This window comes from Pimephales promelas, chromosome 15 (assembly GCF_988280905.1).
Source record: "Pimephales promelas chromosome 15, fPimPro1.hap1.1, whole genome shotgun sequence".
In the NCBI taxonomy this organism is placed as follows: domain Eukaryota; kingdom Metazoa; phylum Chordata; class Actinopteri; order Cypriniformes; family Leuciscidae; genus Pimephales; species Pimephales promelas.
Genome location: NC_142783.1, coordinates 457204 through 471589, shown reverse-complemented (window position 1 = coordinate 471589; position 14386 = coordinate 457204). Strand labels below are relative to the sequence as shown.

The window sequence follows — 14386 nt, the reverse complement described above, 5'->3', positions numbered from 1 at the left end:
CAAGTATTGGCAGGTGTAGAACTGCAGTAATAATGCTCTTGATTAATATGTTTCGGTTTGTTTGAATGCGAGTAAGACACATTAGATTAAGACAAATTTCCAGTGCTTGTCTGAAATACTTTTTGATATAAAACTAGCATAAACGAGAGTGATTTGTTGAATGTTGGCAGTCTGCTGAAAGAGGCTGAGATCCACGCGGAGCTGCGGGAGTTTGAGCTGAACCGCCGGCGTCAGATGGGTCTGTCTTCTTCCCATCATTCCCTGGACAACCTGGAGTTTGACAACAAAGAGGACGACCAGCACGACCAGAGACTGCTCAGTCAGTTCGGCATTTGGTTCCTGGTGTGTGACACGTTACATACATGTGCTTTTCACTTCACCCTCTCTACACTCTCATCACAGCTAATAACACAACCATATACATCATGATTAGCACTCAAAAAACAAATAGTCTTCATACTCATTTCCAATCAGTAGACACAAATTTGATGAAAATTTACTTTTATTTCTGCGGTTCCATTAGCACACTTGAATTTTCATTCAGTCCATCTCCTGCTTTTGTTCAGAACAATTATATTTAATATACATAATCATTTATGACTTTGAATCATCCCTTACAAGTGTGTTAACATTAGACATTAGAGTAATTCTATTCTAATTTCAGAATTTTCTTAAATTATTTCAACTGTTGATTCCAGAATTTAATTGATTAATTATTAATTATTTTGACCTCCTCCCATCCTTCACACAAGCTGCATCTGCACCAGCACATCTATCACATCTGCTTCTTATTAAGCGAAACTATCAAAATGTTGGTTAGTCGGTACAACTCATGACTATGGGATATCGCACTCTTGCGCCATCTGCTGAAGACACTTTTATTCACGCCTGAAACTCCAATGGCAACATGGGCGAGACCAGCCCGGTTAAACCCAAGAGACCAGCACCCCCACATAACTATCTTTCAAGGGATCGACGGCCCCGGGTTAAAGAACCCCTGTGCTGAGCACGAACTCGCTGCATCTAGCCGGTAAACCGGACAAGCGCGCAGTGACGCTCAACTGGCATCTGCACCATTACCATGACGTTTCCATGCCCCTCGTAGAGTTGCATCCACACCCTTCCAGACAGAACCAACTCTTTATCTGCTATAGAAATAGCTTTCTAAAAGATGATGCTTAGATAGTGGCTTCCCACTAGCCGAGTTAGAAAACATATCAAAAAGCTAGTCAGACGAGCACATAGCCTGCATCTGCTCAATGTACCTGTGTATAACTCGCACAGAGTGTCCTGTCTTCCTCTGAGTCAGAGATTTCACAGGGCAGTTCAAGAGAGAGAGCGAACCCCCCGACACACTCCAGACACACTCCCGACACACTCCAGACACTCCAGACACACTCCAGACACTCCAGACACACTCCAGACACTCCAGACACACTCCAGACACACTCCAGACACACTCCAGACACACTCCAGCACACTCCAGACACTCCAGACACACTCCCGACACACTCCAGACACTCCAGACACACTCCAGACACTCCAGACACACTCCAGACACTCCAGACACACTCCAGACACACCCCAGACACACTCCAGACACACTCCCGACACACTCCAGACACTCCAGACACACTCCAGACACTCCAGACACACTCCAGACACTCCAGACACACTCCAGACACTCCAGACACACTCCAGACACTCCAGACACACTCCAGACACTCCAGACACACTCCAGACACACTCCAGACACACTCCAGACACACTCCAGCACACTCCAGACACTCCAGACACACTCCCGACACACTCCAGACACTCCAGACGCATCTACACAAATCACTTCTGGTGGCAGAGTCACAGTGAATTTAGAGGACGACACCTGAAAGCAATTAGGGACTCAACCGTAGCTCGGGACTTTTCGAGAGCTTTTCAAACTTTTTTCCCCCCACTGGTTGAAGTTTTTGTCATGCGAAGACACAAACCTGATTCTGAAGCACTTGAGATGCTTTAGAGCCCAGCTGCTTCAAAACAAAATAGGATATTTTTAGTAATTGCACGAGGAAATGCATAACTTCGATGCAACATTTTCCTAGATACCTGAAGCTTGTAGCCAGCCACTAAAATGCAAAACAGCGCATTGCAAGTTTCTCCCATGGCATGGAAACCTCATCTTGCCGCATCTAAGCTGTAATCCACATAAAATATGTTTCCGCATGTCTCATGTCTCGGCACGTCTCATCCCTTACAAGTGTGTTAACATTAGACATTAGAGTAATTCTATTCTAATTTCAGAATTTTCTTAAATTATTTCAACTGTTGATTCCAGAATTTAATTGATTAATTATTAATTATTTTGACCTCCTCCCATCCTTCACACAAGCTGCATCTGCACCAGCACATCTATCACATCTGCTTCTTATTAAGCGAAACTATCAAAATGTTGGTTAGTCGGTACAACTCATGACTATGGGATATCGCACTCTTGCGCCATCTGCTGAAGACACTTTTATTCACGCCTGAAACTCCAATGGCAACATGGGCGAGACCAGCCCGGTTAAACCCAAGAGACCAGCACCCCCACATAACTATCTTTCAAGGGATCGACGGCCCCGGGTTAAAGAACCCCTGTGCTGAGCACGAACTCGCTGCATCTAGCCGGTAAACCGGACAAGCGCGCAGTGACGCTCAACTGGCATCTGCACCATTACCATGACGTTTCCATGCCCCTCGTAGAGTTGCATCCACACCCTTCCAGACAGAACCAACTCTTTATCTGCTATAGAAATAGCTTTCTAAAAGATGATGCTTAGATAGTGGCTTCCCACTAGCCGAGTTAGAAAACATATCAAAAAGCTAGTCAGACGAGCACATAGCCTGCATCTGCTCAATGTACCTGTGTATAACTCGCACAGAGTGTCCTGTCTTCCTCTGAGTCAGAGATTTCACAGGGCAGTTCAAGAGAGAGAGCGAACCCCCCGACACACTCCAGACACACTCCCGACACACTCCAGACACTCCAGACACACTCCAGACACTCCAGACACACTCCAGACACTCCAGACACACTCCAGACACACTCCAGACACACTCCAGCACACTCCAGACACTCCAGACACACTCCCGACACACTCCAGACACTCCAGACACACTCCAGACACTCCAGACACACTCCAGACACTCCAGACACACTCCAGACACACCCCAGACACACTCCAGACACACTCCCGACACACTCCAGACACTCCAGACACACTCCAGACACTCCAGACACACTCCAGACACTCCAGACACACTCCAGACACTCCAGACACACTCCAGACACTCCAGACACACTCCAGACACACTCCAGACACACTCCAGACACACTCCAGCACACTCCAGACACTCCAGACACACTCCCGACACACTCCAGACACTCCAGACACACTCCAGACACTCCAGACACACTCCAGACACTCCAGACACACTCCAGACACACTCCCGACACACTCCAGACACACTCCCGACACACTCCAGACACTCCAGACACACTCCAGACACTCCAGACACACTCCAGACACTCCAGACACACTCCAGACACACCCCAGACACACTCCAGACACACTCCAGACACACTCCAGCACACTCCAGACACTCCAGACACACTCCAGACACACTCCAGACACTCCAGACACACTCCAGACACTCCAGACACACTCCAGACACTCCAGACACACTCCAGCACACTCCAGACACTCCAGACACACTCCAGACACTCCAGACACACTCCAGACACACTCCAGACACTCCAGACACACTCCAGCACACTCCAGACACTCCAGACACACTCCCGACACACTCCAGACACACTCCAGACACACTCCACACTCCAGACACACTCCCGACACACTCCAGACACACTCCACACTCCAGACACACTCCCGACACACTCCCGACACACTCCCGACACACTCCAGACACACTCCAGACACACTCCCGACACACCCCCGACACACTCCCGACACACTCCAGACACACTCCAGACACACTCCCGACACACTCCAGACACACTCCAGACAGACTCCAGACACACTCCCGACACACTCCCGACACACTCCAGACACACTCCAGACACACTCCCGACACACTCCAGACACACTCCAGACACACTCCCGACACACCCCCGACACACTCCCGACACACTCCAGACACACTCCAGACACACTCCCGACACACTCCAGACACACTCCAGACACACTCCCGACACACCCCCGACACACTCCAGACACACTCCCGACACACTCCAGACACACTCCCGACACACTCCCGACACACTCCAGACACACTCCAGACACACCCCAGACACACTCCAGACACACTCCCGACACACTCCACACTCCAGACACACTCCAGACACACTCCAGACACACTCCAGACACACTCCAGACACACTCCAGACACACTCCCGACACACTCCAGACACACTCCAGACACACTCCCAACACACACCCAGCACACTCCTGACACACTCCCGACACACACCCAGCACACTCCTGACACACTCCAGACACACTCCAGACACACTCCCGACACACTCCAGACACACTCCCGACACACTCCCGACACACTCCCGACACACTCCAGACACACCCCAGACACACTCCAGACACACTCCCGACACACTCCACACTCCAGACACACTCCAGACACACTCCAGACACACTCCAGACACACTCCAGACACACTCCAGACACACTCCCGACACACTCCAGACACACTCCAGACACACTCCCAACACACACCCAGCACACTCCTGACACACTCCCGACACACACCCAGCACACTCCTGACACACTCCCGACACACTCCAGACACACTCCAGACACACTCCAGACACACTCCCGACACACTCCAGACACACTCCAGACACACTCCCGACACACTCCCGACACACTCCCGACACACTCCAGACACACTCCAGACACACTCCAGACACACTTCCGACACACTCCAGACACACTCCAGACACACTCCCGACACACTCCAGACACACTCCCGACACACTCCCGACACACTCCCGACACACTCCCGACACACTCCAGACACACTCCAGACACACTCCAGACACACTCCAGACACACTCCCGACACACTCCCGACACACTCCCGACACACTCCAGACACACTCCAGACACACTCCAGACACACTCCAGACACACTCCCGACACACTCCCGACACACTCCAGACACACTCCAGACACACTCCAGACACACTCCAGACACACTCCTGACACACTCCAGACACACTCCCGACACACTCCAGACACACTCCCGACACACTCCCGACACACTCCAGACACACTCCAGACACACTCCAGACACACTCCCGACACACTCCAGACACACTCCAGACACACTCCAGACACACTCCCGACACACTCCAGACACACTCCAGACACACTCCAGACACACTCCAGACACACTCCCGACACACTCCAGACACACTCCAGACACACTCCAGACACACTCCAGACACACTCCCGACACACTCCAGACACACTCCAGACACACTCCCGACACACTCCAGACACACTCCAGACACACTCCCGACACACTCCAGACACACTCCAGACACACTCCAGACACACTCCCGACACACTCCAGACACACTCCCGACACACTCCAGACACACTCCAGACACACTCCAGACACACTCCAGACACACTCCAGACACACTCCCGACACACTCCAGACACACTCCAGACACACTCCCGACACACTCCCGACACACTCCCGACACACTCCAGACACACTCCAGACACACTCCCGACACACTCCAGACACACTCCCGACACACTCCAGACACACTCCAGACACACTCCAGACACACTCCCGACACACTCCAGACACACTCCAGACACACTCCTGACACACTCCTGACACACTCCAGACACACTTCCGACACACTCCAGACACACTCCAGACACACTCCCGACACACTCCAGACACACTCCCGACACACTCCCGACACACTCCCGACACACTCCCGACACACTCCAGACACACTCCAGACACACTCCAGACACACTCCAGACACACTCCTGACACACTCCAGACACACTCCCGACACACTCCAGACACACTCCCGACACACTCCCGACACACTCCAGACACACTCCAGACACACTCCAGACACACTCCCGACACACTCCAGACACACTCCAGACACACTCCAGACACACTCCCGACACACTCCCGACACACTCCAGACACACTCCAGACACACTCCAGACACACTCCAGACACACTCCCGACACACTCCAGACACACTCCAGACACACTCCAGACACACTCCCGACACACTCCCGACACACTCCAGACACACTCCCGACACACTCCCGACACACTCCCGACACACTCCAGACACACTCCAGACACACTCCAGACACACTCCAGACACACTCCAGACACACTCCCGACACACTCCAGACACACTCCAGACACACTCCCGACACACTCCCGACACACTCCAGACACACTCCAGACACACTCCCGACACACTCCAGACACACTCCAGACACACTCCCGACACACTCCAGACACACTCCAGACACACTCCCGACACACTCCAGACACACTCCAGACACACTCCAGACACACTCCAGACACACTCCAGACACACTCCCGACACACTCCAGACACACTCCAGACACACTCCCGACACACTCCCGACACACTCCCGACACACTCCCGACACACTCCAGACACACTCCAGACACACTCCAGACACACTCCAGACACACTCCAGACACACTCCTGACACACTCCTGACACACTCCGGACACACTTCCGACACACTCCAGACACACTCCAGACACACTCCCGACACACTCCAGACACACTCCCGACACACTCCCGACACACTCCCGACACACTCCCGACACACTCCAGACACACTCCAGACACACTCCAGACACACTCCAGACACACTCCCGACACACTCCAGACACACTCCCGACACACTCCCGACACACTCCAGACACACTCCAGACACACTCCAGACACACTCCAGACACACTCCAGACACACTCCAGACACACTCCCGACACACTCCAGACACACTCCAGACACACTCCAGACACACTCCAGACACACTCCAGACACACTCCAGACACACTCCCGACACACTCCAGACACACTCCAGACACACTCCAGACACACTCCAGACACACTCCCGACACACTCCAGACACACTCCAGACACACTCCAGACACACTCCCGACACACTCCAGACACACTCCAGACACACTCCAGACACACTCCAGACACACTCCCGACACACTCCAGACACACTCCAGACACACTCCCGACACACTCCAGACACACTCCAGACACACTCCAGACACACTCCCGACACACTCCCGACACACTCCAGACACACTCCAGACACACTCCAGACACACTCCTGACACACTCCAGACACACTCCCGACACACTCCAGACACACTCCAGACACACTCCAGACACACTCCCGACACACCCCAGACACACTCCCGACACACTCCAGACACACTCCAGACACACTCCCGACACACTCCCGACACACTCCAGACACACTCCAGACACACTCCCGACACACTCCAGACACACTCCAGACACACTCCAGACACACTCCCGACACACTCCCGACACACCCCAGACACACTCCTGACACACTCCTGACACACTCCTGACACACTCCAGACACACTCCAGACACACTCCAGACACACTCCCGACACACTCCAGCCTAGAGAGATCCAGCATAGTGCAGACCATTCCAAACACAACGGTCAGTGTTGCGTACTATAAACATCCACGTGCCATAGGACAGGGGTGATAACTTATACTCAGATATTTTTCATGTAAAAGATTATTAGCCATTTGTTTTTCTTGTGAATGTGCGTGATGGTGTTCTAGCAGCGCGGTGAGGAGCTGAGGAACAAAGGGAATAAAATGGGCAGGACCCCCACCCACCTCGTCATGTGTCATTGGCCTTCAGCCGTGAATAAAGGTTTCTTCAGCAAATATCCCATGGTCATGTGTGCCAAGTCAACCGACTCTATGGGGATTTTAATTTCAGTTTATTCTGTGGAAGATTCAAGACAATGTTGTTTTGTTTTGTTATGCTGTTTTTTGTATCTCATCACATTCTGTTGAGACCGCAAACTCACATTCACAACTCAGATAAAGATGAAAACAGAACAATGATTTAACTGTGATAGTTGATAAAGGTATATCTGCTGGGGCAGGTGAGTCTGTGCACGCCCAGCGAGAACACGCCCACCGAGAGCCTGGCGCGGCTGGTCAGCATGGTCTTCCAGTGGTTCCACTCCACCGCCTACATGATGGACGATGAGGTGGGCAGCCTTGTGGAGAAGCTCAAGCCTCAGTTTGTCACCAAGTGGCTGAAGACGGTGTGTGACGTGCGCTTTGACGTCATGGTCATGTGCCTTCTGCCTAAACCGGTGGAGTTTGCCAGGGTGAGTGTGCTGAGAGCCGGTGTGACTGATATACTGGAACGATTGATGCGCTCTGTGGTTTCAGCGTGTGTGTGTGTGTGTGTGTGTGCAGGTGGGAGGATACTGGGATAAGTCGTGCAGCACGGTGACGCAGCTGAAGGAAGGACTGAATCGCATCCTGTGTCTGATTCCCTATAACGTGATCAGTCAGCCGCTGTGGGAGTGTTTCATGCCTGAGTGGCTGGAGGCCATTCGCACTGAAGTTCCTGACCAGCAGCTCAAAGAGTTTCGTGAGGTCCTCAGGTACAGACGCACAGGTTACTGTTCCACACAAACACTCCTGTGACAGCTCTCTGTGTCTCCATCATCTCCACCTGAGTGTCACAGGTGGTTTTGGTTCATGTTTCATGTCAGTCTTGTTTACTGTCTTGTCATGTGATTCCCTTCCCTAGTCTCTGGTCTCGTGTTGTCATTGGTTAATGTTCACAGGTCTGTCTTGTTTAGTCATTAGTTCCATTAGTGTGCATTTAAGCCGTCATGTTTGCCATGTGTCTTGGTCAAGTGTTGTTATACGTAGCCACTGTTCAATAGGATCATGTTTATGTTTAAGTCCATGTTTTTCAAGCCAAGACTTTGTTATTTGTTTGATCATGTGTGAGTATAATTAATTAAACTGCTCTTGCGTCCAGTAGACGGTGATTACACTGAGCTTCATATCACTGTGTTTGACCACTATTGTTTCTGTTAATTGTATGTCCTGCTGTGTTTCTCACAAAGCCAAACGGGTTTCACTGATATTTTCTGAGAGCAGAGGCTTGTGGGTATTTGAGGAGGGTCAGCTTCATCGTCTGATCTTGTGGGTTTTGTTTGTCTTTGCAGTAAGATGTTTGATATTGAGTTGTGTCCGCTGCCCTTTTCCATGGAGGAGATGTTTGGATTCATTAGCTGTAGATTCACTGGATATCCAGCTTCAGTGCAAGAGCAAGCGCTGCTGTGGCTTCACGTGAGCACACACACTCTCACACACACACACACGTCTGTGTTGGTCTGTATGTGGAGTGTGAGCCGGCGCTGTCTCCGTGTTCTGCAGGTTCTGTCGGAGCTGGATATTGTGGTTCCTCTGCAGCTGCTCATCAGCATGTTCTCTGACGGGGTGAACTCACTGAAGGAACTGGCCAATCAGAGACGAGCTCGTGCTGCAGACCTGTCAGGACCCCGCAGGGTGAGAGACGCCTCTCCTTAAAGGGACAGTTCAGACTAACATTCAGTTCTGGGATCAGTTACACACGCTCAGGTTTTGGTGAACAGACTCTTAATGGAGGGACAGGAATCGGATTATATAAAAGATGTCCTCATTTGTGTTCTGACGAGAGCATAGGTAACTGATGACAGACTTTACATGTGATCTATATTTGAAGAAATTCATCACCAAGTAGAGACGGTTGTTACAGCAGGAAGCTGAAAGCTACATGAAGCAGTGCATGTGGCCTAATGAACAGAAAGCCGTTTTCTCAGATATGTGTTGTATTGGTGTGTGTGATTTTCTTCCTTCTCAAGAACTGACCTGTTCAGCTGTTCTCCGCAGGTCAGTGTGGTTTCAGACCCCGGCAGACGAGGGCAGCACAATAACCTGAGCCCGTTCCCCAGCCCGTTCCGGAGCCCGTTTCGGAGCCCTCTGCGCTGCAGCCCCTTCAGGAACCTGGGCCACGCGGCCGGGAACTGTGCCCTGGACCTGGACTGTGACGATGACGACATGAACCTGGGCTGCTTCATCCTCATGTTCGACCTGGTGCTCAAACAGGTGACGTCACTCATCCTCAGGCAGATCTCTGACATGTCTGTGTGTGTGTGTGTGTGTGAGTGTGCTCGTTGTTCCACGGCGTTGGACTATTTTCTTTAATCTTCTTTAAGCGCAACGGAGCAACTGTGTCTAAGTGCTGGAAAAGAGAGAGTTAGCAGTTCCTGTCACGATATGGAGTTCTTCTGAGCTATCCGGGATGCTGAGATGATGAAACTGATCAGGAAGATTATTGATAAAGCAGTCTTTAGTGGCAGAGGTTATAGGTCTCTCATATTTATAACACGGAGTCGGCTTTGCTGCTTCGGCTAAGTGAAGTTTGCATGAGACTAGATAGTGATCTGAGATGTTGTTGCTCTGCTGCAGAATTTCAACGGCATCAACATCTATCCCATGTGATAATATCAGATCTAGAGTGTGATTACGACATGAGTGGGTTCAGAGGACACGTGTTGTCTAACTCCACTAGAGTTGAGAATGTCTGTTAATGCCAATCCCAGTGTGTTCCACGTGTGCAGATGGAGCTGCAGGAGGACGTGCTGACGCCGGGCCTGGAGAGCAGTCTGGGCCGGGACGTGGTGGGCATCATCAACAGTGTTCTCCAGGCCCCGTGGGGCGGCTCACACACCTGTCAGAAGGACGAGAAGGCTCTGGAGTGCAGCCTGTGCCAGTCCAGCATCCTCTGCTACCAGCTGGCCTGCGACCTTCTGCAAAGACTGACCCCTCGCGAGGAGATCCGGCTGGTGGTGAGACACACACACACACACACAACCCTAACCCCAACAGTAATATTGAATTAGTGAGACTTTTAAAAATATATATTTATTTTACTTTAAACTGCATAACGAAAATTGTCTACACATTTGTACTTTAGTTAACTTTTAGCTATAAACCTTCTTGGTTTTGGATTTATCAGGACTCTTGTCCATTGTCTTATACACAGAGGTATAACACCCTGTGTTACCTCTTGTCCATTGTCTCCATTGTGATATTCAAAATGACATTTGTCCATTTAGCAATGAGCAAATAAACCTCTTGGCAGTGCTGTGAAACCAGCCAATCAGATCGCGGCTTACAGGCAGAGAGAATGTGTTGTAGTTCTGTGTGAGATCTGCATGGGTCAGGAACAGGTCATCACATCATTCTCCTGGATGAGCGAGAGGTCCAGGTGTTCCAGCATGCGGTGTGTGTTCCACAGGAACCCTTCGAGTGTCTGGAGGACAGTTTGGTGTTCCCTCGAGCTGATTTCAGTCTTCGGTCTGAGAACGGAGCCGACGAAGGAGACGCTCCCTCGGAAAACCCCGGCAGCCACAGTCCCTCTCCTGAGATCCCTCGTACGTGTTCGTCGTTCCCTTCATCACACATTCACACTCTCACAGATCTGTGTGTCTGAGCGTCAGTGTGTTCTCCTCCCTAGCTCTGAAGAACTGCGCCGACAGGAAGTTCTCCTACCTGCAGCTTCCTGTTTCCCTCAAGCTTCTGTACACCGTGCTGCAGGTAAAGGTCATGCTGGGGTCAGGGGGTAAAGGTCACACTGTGGTCAGGGGGTAGAGTTCACGTGGGATCAGGCGGATAAAAGTGACACTGGTGTCAGGGGATAAAGGTCACGCTGAGGTCAGGGGCGGCTGCAGGAGGTAAAGGGTTATACACTGGTAAAAGTCACGATGGGCTGAGGCGGGAAAAGGTCATACTGGGGTCAGGGGCCGGCTGCAGGTAAAGGTCACACTGGGGTCAGGGGTAAAGGTCATGGTGGGGTCAGGCAGTTAAAGGTCACACTGGTGTCAGGCTGGTAAAGGTCATGCTGAGGTCAGGGGTGGCTGTAGGTAAAGGTTACACTGGGGTCAGGGGGTGAAATCATTGGGGTCAGGGGGTAAATGTCACGTTGGGGTCAGGCGGGTAAAGGTCACACTGGGGTCAGGCAGGTAAAGGTCACGTTGGGGTCAGGGGGCGCGTGCGGCATCATGTGACTCACAAGTCTGCTTGCCCTCTCTGGCAGGAGATGAGTAAGTTCGAGGAGCCGGATATCCTCTTCAACATGCTGAGCGTCCTGAAGATCCTGTGTCTGCACGGAGAGTGCCTGTATCACGCCAGGAAAGACCAGCCGCAGTTCCTGGCCTACATACAGGAGAAGATGCTCATTCCCAGGTATCCCTTTACCCCACTCACTGAACGACAGATTATAATCAGGTGGCATTCAATCTATCAATGATTACTTATTAAGCATTTTCAAAAACAACCTAACTGCTGCAAAACACACAATGAACACACACAACTTTTACAAGTAACAAATCCGCTAAATACAGAGGGGTCGCCTTATTGAGGGCTTTAAAGACTTAATAACACGATTTTAACTCTTTCCCCGCCAGCATATTGATATTTTTCACAAAACTTTCATGGGCCTCAGAATATTCGGTTGTGTGAATATCTGAATATGCAAAATATCAAAAGAATTAACGAAGCCTCTGCTTAAAAAACAACAAAACAAATCATTTTACTCTAGCAACTTCATACATTCTTTTTATGAACATTTTTACAATCATTTCTCAAAACTATTTTTTTCTAAACTCTTCACTCAGTTCTCTAATAACCTCAAGCTTTACAGCAGTTCATTTCACATTCACTAAAGCTACCAAAACACTTCATTCATTCATGTCTTAAATCAGCTCATTCTTCCTGATTCACACACACACACACACACTTTATCACTCATCAAACAGTGAGCTAAAACACCAACATCAGAAACATTATACAGTGATTGCTTTTGTAAAATATCTTTACAGAACAAGAATGTGTGTGTGTGTGTGTGTGATACACTGCTCATGTGGTGTGTGTGTGTGTGTGTGTGCAGCCTGTGGGCCATGCTGAGGTCCGAGTTCTGCCAGCTGGCGTCTCTGGCCGTCCCGCAGCTCCTGCACGCGCTCACTCTGTCTCACGGAGCCGACATCTTCTGGAGGCTGGTGGACAGCAGCTTCAACAGCCAGGACTGGAAGATCCGCTTCCAAGCAGGTCTGACCGATCTCTCCCGAAACACTGTTGCCACGGTTACTGTCGCCCGCCTGCAGGATTAATGGGAGCCTCTTATGGTGATTGGCAGAGATGCTGTGAGCTTGAGCTGGACTCAGACCTGTGCGCTTTTCACACACACACCAGCGGATAAAGAGGATTAGGGCTGTTTGCTACTAAACCGCTGTTATCCACATCAGCTCCAGATGGAGAATGTCTGTAAGCGTTAAACCTAACGTGCCATTTTCATTAATGAATCACTAACAGTGGATTCCCCGTGGAAAGCCTGAGCCTCGTCTGCAGTCCAGAAGAGCACTCCGTTGACATCTGGTGTTAAGATGCGTTTGGTGGATCACAAGTGGACGAGGGACACACACACACACCCGTTTACACACATGGTGTTAAGTCACTTTCAACACTTCTGTCAGTGAATTCTCTCATGCAGAATCTCATGATGGGTGATTGTTTGCATCACAACACAGTTATGCACAAGCACCATGTAAAAACTGTAGTGATCACAACATGGGTGCCCATCGCAGTCTCAGGTGTCGCCACTAGAGAGCGCTCCAAGACCATGTTTAAACAGATTTATCAGTGCACCTAGACCAGTGTAGTGGACCCCCGCCGCTTCAGCTTCTGTAAGTCTCCCTCATCAGACAACTCAAGTCCTGCAGTCCGTACTAATGAGCTGATAAGTTGAATCAGGTGTGTTAGTGAAGTAAGACATGCTAAATGTGCCGTGATAAGGGGACCCGGGACAGGTGTGAGGACCACTGACCTTCAGTCAATATTTTCTTATTCCAAAGAAAGGGGGAGGCATTCACCCTATTCTAGACCTCACCGGTTTGAACTAATACCTGAGGACACACAAGTCCCTGTTTCATTCTGTACTAAGAGGAGATTGGTTCACCTCGACGGATTTAAAGGACGCATGTTTTCACGTCCAGATCCATTCCCAGCACAGAGATCTTCTGAGGTTTGCGTTCAAGGACACGATATACAAAATCATGGTTCTGCTTTTTGGCCTCTCTCTAGCACTCCATATTTTCATAAAGTGTGTATAAGCGATGTTGACAACATTAAGACAGCAGGCATGAGCATATT

The 14386-nt window shown here is 50.5% G+C and overlaps 1 protein-coding gene across 2 annotated transcripts in view; it reads left to right on the top strand.

The window, feature by feature from the left end:
• unc79 (unc-79 homolog, NALCN channel complex subunit) overlaps positions 1–14386 on the top strand; it is a 63816-nt gene that overhangs the window by 27658 nt on the left and 21772 nt on the right. For both annotated transcript variants that reach the window (XM_089119995.1, XM_089119994.1), the window contains exons 13-23: positions 171–342; positions 8272–8502; positions 8594–8784; positions 9361–9484; positions 9572–9703; positions 10067–10282; positions 10798–11025; positions 11478–11613; positions 11697–11776; positions 12276–12424; positions 13128–13285. In XM_089119995.1, coding sequence (XP_088976121.1) covers positions 171–342; positions 8272–8502; positions 8594–8784; positions 9361–9484; positions 9572–9703; positions 10067–10282; positions 10798–11025; positions 11478–11613; positions 11697–11776; positions 12276–12424; positions 13128–13285 — 1817 coding nt within the window. The remainder of the gene's footprint in view (positions 1–170; positions 343–8271; positions 8503–8593; positions 8785–9360; positions 9485–9571; positions 9704–10066; positions 10283–10797; positions 11026–11477; positions 11614–11696; positions 11777–12275; positions 12425–13127; positions 13286–14386) is intronic.